The sequence below is a fragment of the Rhinolophus hipposideros genome (genome assembly GCF_964194185.1).
Source record: "Rhinolophus hipposideros genome assembly, chromosome: 12".
Classification (NCBI taxonomy): domain Eukaryota; kingdom Metazoa; phylum Chordata; class Mammalia; order Chiroptera; family Rhinolophidae; genus Rhinolophus; species Rhinolophus hipposideros.
Genome location: NC_138058.1, coordinates 2,842,995 through 2,853,942, shown reverse-complemented (window position 1 = coordinate 2,853,942; position 10,948 = coordinate 2,842,995). Strand labels below are relative to the sequence as shown.

Here is a 10,948-nt window from a genome sequence, read left to right as displayed (position 1 = left end):
CTGCGCAAAAGATTAGAACTCAAGGACATTTTCTAGTTTCCTTAAGTGTGATATTGTGCAGTTAAATCCAGACAGGGAGGGCTGGGCAAAGCTGGGCTTCTTCACCCAGGTCTAGGAATCATGGGGGTGGGGGGGCGGTAAGGGAGGTAGGGGTGTCTGTGAAGCTCAGATATCGCAGGCAACGATTTCGTGAAGGCATCCATATCTTTCATAGACTTTTCAAAGGGTTCGGGCCCCACGTGGTTAAAGAGAGAAAATCAGCATCTCCTCTCTTCCCCAAGCCTGGAGAGGCAGGTACCTCCCATTTGGGAGTCAGTACAACTAGCAGGAAAGTCCCCTAGTATAGAGTTAGGAGGCAGTTCAGGCTCGTACTGACACGACCTGGAGAAGATGTGAACGCCAGCAGGGTCTTGTCACAATAGTCCTGCTTCTCGGCTGGGCCGCTGCCCTCAGGAGGAGGTACCCTGGCAGGTAGGCCCCAGCATCCTTCCCGAAACTCACTGCACGAAGGACGGCGGCAGCTTGGCGCCTCCTGGCGAGGCCCCGCCCCGCTCCTGAGGCCCCGCCCCGCTCCTGAGGCCCCGCCCCGCTAGGTCCCGCTCCCGCCTGGCCCGGCGCGAAGCACGGCGGGAAGCCAAGATGGCCGCCTCCATGTGAACTCCTCTCCAGAGCTTCTCGCCTCACGCCCGCCTTTCCTCAGGTGCTGCTCACTCTTCCTCCAGAGTAGGGAAGGAGGGGGAATGAGAAGCTGCAGCAGCCGAGGAGTCCCGGTGACCGACTCTGCCGCTGCCCTCGGGGAGCAGCCGGGGCTCGCCGCGCCTGACGCGTCCTGAGTTACTCAGGTAAGGGCCCGGCCGGCGGCGACAAGTCAGCGCGTGTCCCCTGCCCCCGCACCTGTCCCGAGGCCGGCGGTGCGGGACCGGAAGGGAGGACCCAGCGCCCAGGGGCGGCGCAGCCTGCGGGCGGGGCTCTCCCGCGCGGCGCGCGGCGCGCGGCGTCCGCGTGCGGCCTCAGCTCCCGCGTGGGCCCGGCCCCGCGCCTCGGCGTGCTGTGTCGCCGACCCCGGGGGACCTGAGGCGGCGGCCGGAGCGCGGCCTGTTCTGGAGCGTCAGCTCGGGAGGCCTCGCGGGGCCGCGCCGAGTCCTCCAGGAGCGGCTCTGTCGCCTCGGGGAGGGAGGCCGGGTGGCCGGCGGCGGTGCCACGTGGCGCTCCCAGTTTTAAGGTGTTGTCATCCTGTCGCCTAGAATAGAAGGAGAGCAGCTGAATGTCAGGGTTTTCTCGTCCGTCTTCCGCGGCACCGTGCCAGTCCTATTCCGAGTATCGGCGTTCTCAGTGCCGGCTTGGCGGGAGGAGAACGTGTCGTCGTCGCGACGTGCACTTGTCTGAGGAAGACACGTTAATTCACAGCCAAATAACTGCAACACCGGCAGAGCCGTGCAGGGCCTCCCGCGGCCGTGACGTATTGCAGCAAAGAGCCCGAGGGACCCCGGGGGGAAGCCAAGTTAGACGTCACTCTTTTTACAGTGAATGCATTTCAGATGCTCATTTTAAAGGCTGCCCACAGTGCTGACGTTACTGTGTGTTTTGATTTCTATGTTTGAGGCGTGCAACTTAAATGTGATGCCACAAAGCCCGTTTGTCACCTAGCTGTTGTCTCCGAGACAAAACCAACACCCACCCCCTGCGTCACCTCGCGCAGTGTCAGAATTGGACTGGCCGCCGCTTCCTGTGTGTGGAGATGTTTTCTAAGTAGAGGCGCTTGCTTCCCCCCGCAGCTCGTCCCACCTTGGCGGTGGTAATCTGAACTGTGCGAGGTTATGTTAAGTAGAAGACAGAACTCTTAAATTGGCAAACGAGCATGACTGTTTCGTGCACAGAGCTTCCTTAGGTTCGACCAAAAATTGGAATTCATTATGGTTATATGTTTAGGTGGATTGGGGTGTCAGGATTACTGATGACCCGTGATAGCTTATTAAAGCAGTGCTTTAACTTTTGATGAATTAGAAGAAATACGTGAGTTTTGTTTGCTTGTTTCATTTCAGTATGCCAGTGATCCTTTAGGGGTGCTTTTCAAATGAGGGTCCAGCATCTGAACGGAAATGATGTTAAATGTCGAGAGCTGGGAAGTCACCGGACTATGAAGTACAACTTGTCTAAATACTTCAGTGTGAAATATAGAAAAATTAGTGTATAGTGGTAGGAAACATAGGATAGGTATTGTGGGACGTAAGTGCTAGTCTCATCCCAATAGTTTCAATAGTTGGTAACTGTTGATCTGTCTGCAACAAAAAAGGAACTGTAATGTTAATTATGGAATGACAGTGTAACTGTAAAATGATAAGTGTAATTACCTGAAAAAGTCAGATCTGGAATGTCCATCGATATAATGATCACTTGTACACCTACAATGTGATAGGATTATGTGACACTTACCTAAAAATTAAGGACTCTTTTGTAAATTTTCATGATACTTTTTATTTTGGGTTTGGCTCTAACATCTGACCAGAATGTGTTTCAATTCATACAGAAATAATGTTGATATTTGGAACCCATGTCGAACTTGTATGAAGACAGGGCAACAATGATTGCAGCCGGGGATTTGCAGGAATTTGCTCCTTTCGGTCGAGACCACTGCAGGCACCACCCTAACGCTCTGAACCTTCAGCTTCGCCAGCTGCAGCCAGCCTCTGAGTTCCGGTCTTCTGATGGTGCTGCTGGCTTGGTGGGATCCCTTCAGGAGGTTACAATCCATGAGAAACACAAGGTTCCGTTAAGCTTCTCACTCTGTTTTTGAAATGCAGAGTAATGTGTCCACTTGTAATTTAAGGTACCCAGATGCAAGTGCGAAATGAGTATGAAGCTACTTCTCAGGTAGAGGCTAAGATTTGGTCATTTTTATCGAGGCTAAAAAAAATGAGTTTATCGTATACAGTGTCATTGCTGTTTCTTTAGACGTTATATAACTCATGGTTTTATCATGAGTATCAGTCTGATTATGGTCCATTTTCAACCTCTTCATTTGGAATGTGGAGACCAGGTTTCATGTTATTTGCTGATTAGATAATAGAGTTAGGAATGGTCCCTGCTGCAAAAAACTTTTGTGTGTGTAGAGGAGAAAAGAAAAGCCAATGAAGTAGCTATGGTAGTAAGTGGTTCTTAGGTAGGGGGATAGGATGTCATCGTGTGTGTCAGAAAATTAGCCTTTCTCGTCTTATTCCATTTTCATATCCCTTTTGGGATACCAAAATCTCAGGGAGGGGAAGTGTATGTAATTAGCAATCTATACCTTTCTCTCTTGCTTATTTGGACCATTGGGACCAGGGAAGGAAGGTGAATGTCTGTGCGCTTGGGAAGCAGGGAAGTCTGCATGGCGCATAGGCTCCCCTGGTGTTCCCACATGTGCCTCACTGGCCCTCCCCATCACTCCCCATATACTTACTGTGTCTTAATAGTCTCCTAAGCTCTTGGGTTTCATTTTTCAATATATAGGTAAGGTGTGATTTTTGTTTGTTTATATTTTGGGCAGCATAATGTAATACTCTAATATAAAACACTTACTATAGAGACTTCGTGTGTCAGTTCTTGCTCATGAAATCCTTTTATGACAGATAATACACACGTCCACACACCCCACTCCACTCTGTCCATCTGTAGCACCACACCTTCTATGAGTTGGGCTGAGAGTGAGTCTTACTTCATAGGCAAAGACAGAGTGGGATGGCTGTTTGATTTAATTAACAAATCTTGCTTCATACTACTGAAACAGAAAAATAAAAAACCCGTGCTTGAACATGTCTAACATCTGTGTTAATTTTGAAGGAAAGCTGGCAGTTAAGGAAAGGTGTAAACGAAATTGGAGAAGAAGTGGATTATGACGAGGAACTCTATGTGGCTGGAAATATGGTGATTTGGAGCAAAGGAAGTAAAAGCCAGGCACTGGCCGTTTATAAAGCGTTTACAGTGGACAGTCCTGTTCAACAGGTGAGTTCACTTGAATTTTGCATTTGATTGACTATTTAACACTTTAAAAAAAGCTTCAGTCGTAAAATTTAAGAGAAATGATAAAAAAAGAATAATGATCTCAGCATCTGGGTTTCCATTTGAACATGTAGTGAAGATAATGGTAGAAAAAGAAAATTTTCAGTATCACTTTTTTTACACAATTCCTTGTCGATGTGGTGATAATCTTTAACTACTCTCCTTGAGCAATTCAATTTAATATTGTCAGTAAAAATTTATAAGACGTTAAAGGTACAAGAATAACGTAACGATGATAATTGACTGCAAAGCACTGAATAAATAAAATTCAGGTTCGTAGTAATACTTGGAGAGAAAGGGAAACAAACTAATTTGCCATCATTGCACTTGGCTGTCACACCTAACTCTAGTCTAAAAATTGATAATTTGTGGGAAAGAATTAAGCACTTGCCCTGCTTTTTAAGGAAGACATGCAGTTCATCTCCATTATTTATAGCAGAATGCCAGCTAATAAATGTAGAAGGAATGGTAGAATTAGAAAAATCACCATTTTATACCCACCAATGTCATCGTTGATTGAGACAAGGATTGGAAATGGATACAAATGCCACTGGGTGGAAGGCTGTTAGCATGGCCCCAGGGTGTCACCCTGTGGATTGCTTGTTGAGGAAAGGGAGGAAACGTGTAACTACTGTGGAGCTATGTGTGGGTCTCCTCCTCTACCACGTGGTGGGGTTTACCATCCCTAAGAGGGGGACAGGAATCTGTATACTTACAGGTATAATGCAGCATGAAGACATCATGTCAATTACTCAGTTTTCTTCCCCAGAATGTTTGACCTTGTTATGAAGACCTAACTTCCAGTTATAAGAAACACGGGGACTGGAGGATTGATTTGTAAAACATCATGAGATAAGGCGAGGGTTGGAGGTACAGAAGAAACAACAACAGCCAGAGGTTGATGATTATTGAAGCTGGTTGATGGGGATTCATTAGGTTATTCTGTTAACTTTGTATATATTTGAAATTTTCTGTAATAAAAAACTTAAAAAAACACCAAGAGGAAACAATTAGAGAAATCCAGAGTATGGGACAGTCCACATTGTGGTCTCTTGAAGGAGTCAGTCATGGAGGAAAAAATGGTGGGGACTGTTCTAGATTTGGAAGAGACTAAAGGAACATCACTAAATGTACCTTCTTGTTTTTTGTACTTTGTTGAATGAACTTTGATTGAATCCTTGTTCTAGAAAATTGGCTAAAAGAGACATTTTTGGGAAAATTTGAAAAGGTTGCAAATGGACTGGATATTAGGTGATGTTAGAAAAATTATTTTCTTAGACGACCAATGTTTTTGTGGTTATAAGAGAATGTCTTTGTTTCTGGGAAATGCATGATGAAGTGTGTAGGGGTGAAGTTTCATGATGTGTGCGATTTTCAGATCGTTAGCCCCTCGACCCCCCAAATCCCGCCTGCACACAAGTGCACACATAGAAACACACATGGAAAAATGCTAATAACTATTAGATTGAAGTGACACAGATGTTCATTGAACTATTTCAACTTTCTTCTTGAAAAGTTTTAGAATAAAAAGTTGGGGGAAAATGCATACATTTATAGTAGTTGAATTAATTCTTAGGCTATGACGAGGTTTTAAGGCCTTTTGACTAGTGTTAAGTTCCTTACTGGTAAACACTGAAATCTTGGTCCCTGGACACTGCTTATTAGTTTTTTCCCCCATTAACTATTTCCTAATGAACATCGTATTCTTCTAACAATATTTCGGGAATTATCTAAGATTTGAGGTCATATGTAATATCATTTCTGTCCGGGGGAGTTGAAGCCAGTGATGCTTTTGATAATTTTCTGCCATGGACGCGTATAGTTAGTGTAGACATGATGATGTCCAGATAGTCGTTTGCTCTTGTGTTTCCGTCTTCATTTCTCCAAGGCACAACTGCCTGTTTACTAGGTTCCCTGGATGTGCAGTGATGTGTATTGTCTCCTTTCTGTTGTCTCCTTTATCTTAAGATCCCTTGGAAGTGGGATGGTAAGCTTTGTAAATTCAGTTCTTTTGCTCTGGAAAACATTATTATGTAGACTTCCTGCTAGTAAATAATAATTTTATATTTTGGTTAGAAATAATACAAGGTATATGTGACTGAGATTTAGTTTACACCTTCATTTATTCTGCAAGTGTTTAGTGTCACTGTCTCAGATAGTGTGCTGGTTGCTGGGGCGACAAAGATGAATCTGCAGTTTATGCATGGAAGACCTCATGGTGTAGAAAGGTGAGCAAACAGATACACTGAGATTGTATTCAGATAAACGGAAGTGCCGTGTCATAGCTGTGTCCACAGTGTGCTGAGAGCCGGGGGGCGGAGCTCTAAGGGAGGACTTCTCAAAGAAAATGCTGTTTGAATTGGAAGCTGGTAAAAAGGGCCTTCTAGGCAGAGGGAATCACAGCAAAAAGAATTATGCAAAAGCATGGCTCAGTCTAACTTCCAAATGGCTGCACACAGGGTGTGGGTGTGGAGAGGAGCTCGCAGGTGCTGGGTGGGACCAAAGTGAAGAGGCTTGTATGCGCCTGGGAACTCGGATTGTGAGCTGTACGCGGAAGGAGCCTAGCAAGGACCTTCACATGGGAAGTGCATCTTCAGTTGTGTGTTCTGAGAAGATACTACTTTGGCAGCAATAGGTAGCATTGGCTGTGGAGTAGAGAGACTGTTGTCTGGGATACTGTTTTGTGACAGTTCGGGTGAAAGAGATCAGCGCCCGGAATAACGAGAAGACAGAGGTGAGAGACAGAGCTGAGGGACATGTGCACGGAGCTAATGATCTGAGTCATGGGGTAAAGGGACGTGTGCAAATGCTACGTGGTTTCAGAGATGGGAGGATGGGACTTCATAAAAGGAAGCTGAGACGGTGACAGGACCAGCTTAGACACTGGACATTTCAGATCAGAATGAAACTCTGATGCAGGTTTTTCATTTGCTGAAATGCCGTTAAAAACTCCTACAACTCAACACCAACCAAAACAACCCAATTAAAAAGCAGGCGGAGGACTTGAGTGGACATTTCTCTAACGCAGACGTGCAGATGGCCAATGAGCTGTGAGAGATGCTCTGGCCGTTACTCATTAGGCAGATGCAAATCCAAACACAGTGAGCCACCACTTCACACCTCCTGGGACGCCTGGTATTAAACAACTGAGGAAAATCACACGCGTTGGTGAGGAAGGTGAAAAGTTGGAACCCTGTGCGTTGCTGGTGGCAAAGTAAAAAGTCCACTGTGGGAAGGAGTTTGGCGGTTCCTGAAAAAGTTAAAGCTCGGATCACCCTGTGATCAGCCATTCCCCGTGCAGGTAGACGCACCAAAGCATTGAAGGCCGGACTCAAACACACTCGTGCAGCAGCGTGCACAGCAGCATTATTCACAGTAGCCACAAGGTGGAGACAACCCAGGTGTCTGTGGACAGATGAACGGGTAAGCAATACGGGGACATGCCTGCAAAGGAGTATCTTTCAGTCTTTAAAAGGAAGGAAATTCTGACGGACGCTTCCACGTGGTCGGACCCTGAGGACGTGATGCTGAGTGACAAGGCAGATACAACAGGACACGCACTCTGTGGTTCCTCTTTCAAGAGGCCTTTGTGTAGGCAAATTCACAGGGACAGCAAAGAGAATGGAGGAGGAGGGAGAAATGTGGAGTTTCGTTGAATGGGCAGTTGCTGTTTGGGATAAAGGAAAACTGGAAATGGATGACGTTGAGGTTGCACAACGTTGTGAGTATAATTAATGCCACTGAATCCATACACTAAAAATGGTTAAAGTGGTAAATTTTCTGTAATATATTATACCACAACTTAAAAAACTCATAAAAACACCATTGAATATTTTCAGTGATCGTCAAGCATACCAGTGGAAGCTGAATGGCTTTTTCTGTTTATTTTTTGTAAGATGGCTTTTTAAGAAAGGGAAATGTTAGTTTTTCTAAAAATGTTTCTAACGCTAGTCTAGGAAGGTTTAAGAATGAAGAAAATCTGGAAATAATTAACTAGGTTGGCAATTTTCAGCTCTTCTGATAGTTTTTCACTTTATGTAGAATATAGGGTTTAAAACAGGTTGAGCCACTGTTTGAGTTAACTTTTGCTGCAAGGCTTCTATCTAGATTTTTGGGATTTTATCTTGCCTTCCCTTTTCGTAAAATTTATTTGCAAACGTAGTTTATCTTTCCTTATGTTTATCATTAATTAGTCTAATTTTATCTTAACTCTTTTCTGTTCCCATGTTGTATGTATTGAGCTCATGAAGAAAGACAGTTGTTTGGTGGATGTCATAATTATTATTTAAATACCATTAGTGACTATGTTATTATGTAGATACAATTTTCTTAGGAGAGCATTTTGTTTTAATTTTAGGCATTGTGGTGTGACTTCATTGTATCACAAGACAAGTCTGAAAAAGCCTATAGTAAGTTTCTTTTTGAAATTTTATTGTATCTTATGATTCCGTGTTTCCCGTGCTTTTTTTTTTTGTTGTTGAAAATAAGTAGCCACTAAAAGGCTTAGGTTTAGCCTAAGCATTTTATATTATTTATTAAAGAATTTGTGTTGTTGGGAATTGTAATTTGTGATTATAGGGGTAGTTTTGAAACAAAAGCACCCATCTTGTTGTACCCTTTCTTTCAGGTAGTGATGAAGTAGAGAAATGCATATGTATATTGCAGAGTTCCTGTATTAACATACACAGCATAGAAGGAAAAGATTACATAGCTTCTTTACCTTTTCAGGTAAATCTGAGTGTTTCTATGGATTTGTGTTTGGTTGGAGATTATTCTTGAATTAATTGCTTTCAGAAGTAGTGCTACTTTTATGTCTTACAGTAATCACTAATATTTTCACTCAAATAAAGTAACTAAAAATTTAGATTTTGTTGCTTACCATTTTTCTGTCCTTTGCATAAAAAATAATTTAATGAAGTAAATTATGAAGTCTTTTCTGAGAGTTTAACTGGTAAATAAGAAATCATTTTGCTTATAGTAAAGCACATGGCAATATTAGTCTTCTGTTTCTCATCATCTTTTTCATGCCTAGTGCTGATATCAGCTCCTGGCAGGAGTTTCAGATTGATTTGATTTTGCGTTAGACTTGCTTGTTACATTTATTTAAAAAAAAGAAAAATTATACTAACTGACGTTATTTTGTTACACTGAATTGGAAGAAAAGCTAATGTTCTAACATGTTTCCTAAAACACGTTCTAAAGAGTAGCTTCCTTTACCTGTGTTTCCTCCCCTTTTTCCGGGCAGGTTGCAAATGTTTGGCCCACCAAATACGGATTGTTGTTCGAACGAAGCAGCTCTTCACATGAGGGGCCTGCATATCCACCCAGGTATTCAGTCCGCTCGGTTCAGAATATTATTATTGGGGCTTCTTTGTGTTAGTTCTTGGGTAAAACTGTTCGCCTAAGAGTTTGGGATAATGACGATTTCCATGGTAACAGCACAGATCTGTGCCAGTTTCTCTCATCCCAGTGTTGTACACGTGGGACTTCACTCCTCACTTGGTGTGAATCACCTTCAGCTTTATTTCCCCCAGGTAGTAAAATCAAACAAGCTCATGTGTTAACGATAATAAGACTCAGTTCTTAGCGCTGCCTTGTTTTCATTGTGCTTCTTTGGGCAAATCATTAGAGCTTTCTTAACTTTTGTTTTTTTCTACTTGTTACTTGTTCATTTAGCCCTTAGGATTTATGCAGGATTTATGCAGGATTTATGCAGGATTTATGTGAGCTCATGTATACCATCTTGGACACAGGGCTTAGTGCATCTTAGGCGTGCAGGAAACAGCAGGTGCTCATTGGTGGTGTGTTTCCCCGTCTCCCAGTCAGTTGTGAGCTCCCTGAAGGGGTGGGACATACAGGACCCATCTCAGTGCGGTGCAAGTAGTAGACACAAGGATAGTAGAAAATGGCTCCATTTCTGTATTTACATAGAAGGCTGGGTTTTTTTCTACTTTTTTCTATCGCTCACTTTCAAAAGACAGCCTTTTTATTGCCTTGTAGGTTTTCTTCCCTTTCTATGCTTTACTTTTCTTCTCTTTCCTTTTCTTTTCAAGTGCATTTCTTTGTAAATCAGCATAGGACACATAACTTCTTTTTTAGCTGCCAAAGACCCCCTCGCTGCTCTGTAAGCGAGGTTAAAAACCAGAACCAAACAAACAAACCCAGACTGCCTTATACCCTTTTGGTGTCTGTGATGTGAGGAGGGTGGTGTGTAGACCCTCCCTGGGCTGTACTGACCTCCCTCTGTGTGTGCTTGCTTAGGATTCCCCTGCCTAAGAGGAGAGGTTTCTAGGCAAGAAGTAGAAGATACTGTGAAAAACAGTATATAACAGTCTAGAGGGTCGCTTTTTGAGATGGCACGTGTCTAGTCGCTGGTGTGACCTGGAGAGAGTGTAAAATTTATGTACAAATGGAGGCATCTTGTGTTGGTGATCCATCGATTGTTTATTTCTTCCTAGAGAACCTTTACCCACCATGTTCAGCATGCTGCACCCACTAGATGAAATAACCCCACTTGTGTGTAAATCTGGAAGTAAGTGTATTTTTTAAACTCTGTTACATAGCTCTTGTTGAGTTGGGGGAAGAAAATGAAGCACTTATGAAAATTATACTTTTACAAAAATAATTTAAGCATTTACAAAAATACCTTTTTGATTATGAAAATAATTTATATTAAAGCAGGAGCTTTTTGAATACCCTGTTATTAACTGTTTTGACAGTTCTTTTCCTAAACATGGGGCCTATAAGCCGAGCAGAATAACTAATAGATTTGGTGACCTACTTGTAGAGGAGTCTGGACTTTGTTCCTTAGTAATTAGTAAGCGAATGAATGATACTTAGATGAATTAAAAAAATGTTTGTTGAAGAAAAAATACAGGTTCTTAGGTCTGTACTTTGTAAGTTTTAATAT

At 43.2% G+C, this 10,948-nt stretch overlaps 1 protein-coding gene across 3 annotated transcripts in view; it reads left to right on the top strand.

The window, feature by feature from the left end:
• The first annotated feature begins 613 nt into the window (after nt 1-613).
• The window catches only part of ANAPC1 (anaphase promoting complex subunit 1), a 75,461-nt gene continuing 65,126 nt past the window's right edge, over nt 614-10,948 (top strand). For 2 of the 3 annotated variants that reach the window (XM_081067922.1, XM_081067921.1), the window contains exons 1-7: nt 617-842; nt 2,528-2,764; nt 3,820-3,981; nt 8,396-8,447; nt 8,666-8,766; nt 9,284-9,366; nt 10,497-10,570. In XM_081067922.1, coding sequence (XP_080924048.1) covers nt 2,552-2,764; nt 3,820-3,981; nt 8,396-8,447; nt 8,666-8,766; nt 9,284-9,366; nt 10,497-10,570 — 685 coding nt within the window. In that variant the 5' untranslated portion in view covers nt 617-842; nt 2,528-2,551. Of the gene's footprint in view, nt 843-2,527; nt 2,765-3,819; nt 3,982-8,395; nt 8,448-8,665; nt 8,767-9,283; nt 9,367-10,496; nt 10,571-10,948 lie in introns of all 3 variants that reach the window. The other variant, XM_081067923.1, reaches the window with a different exon arrangement.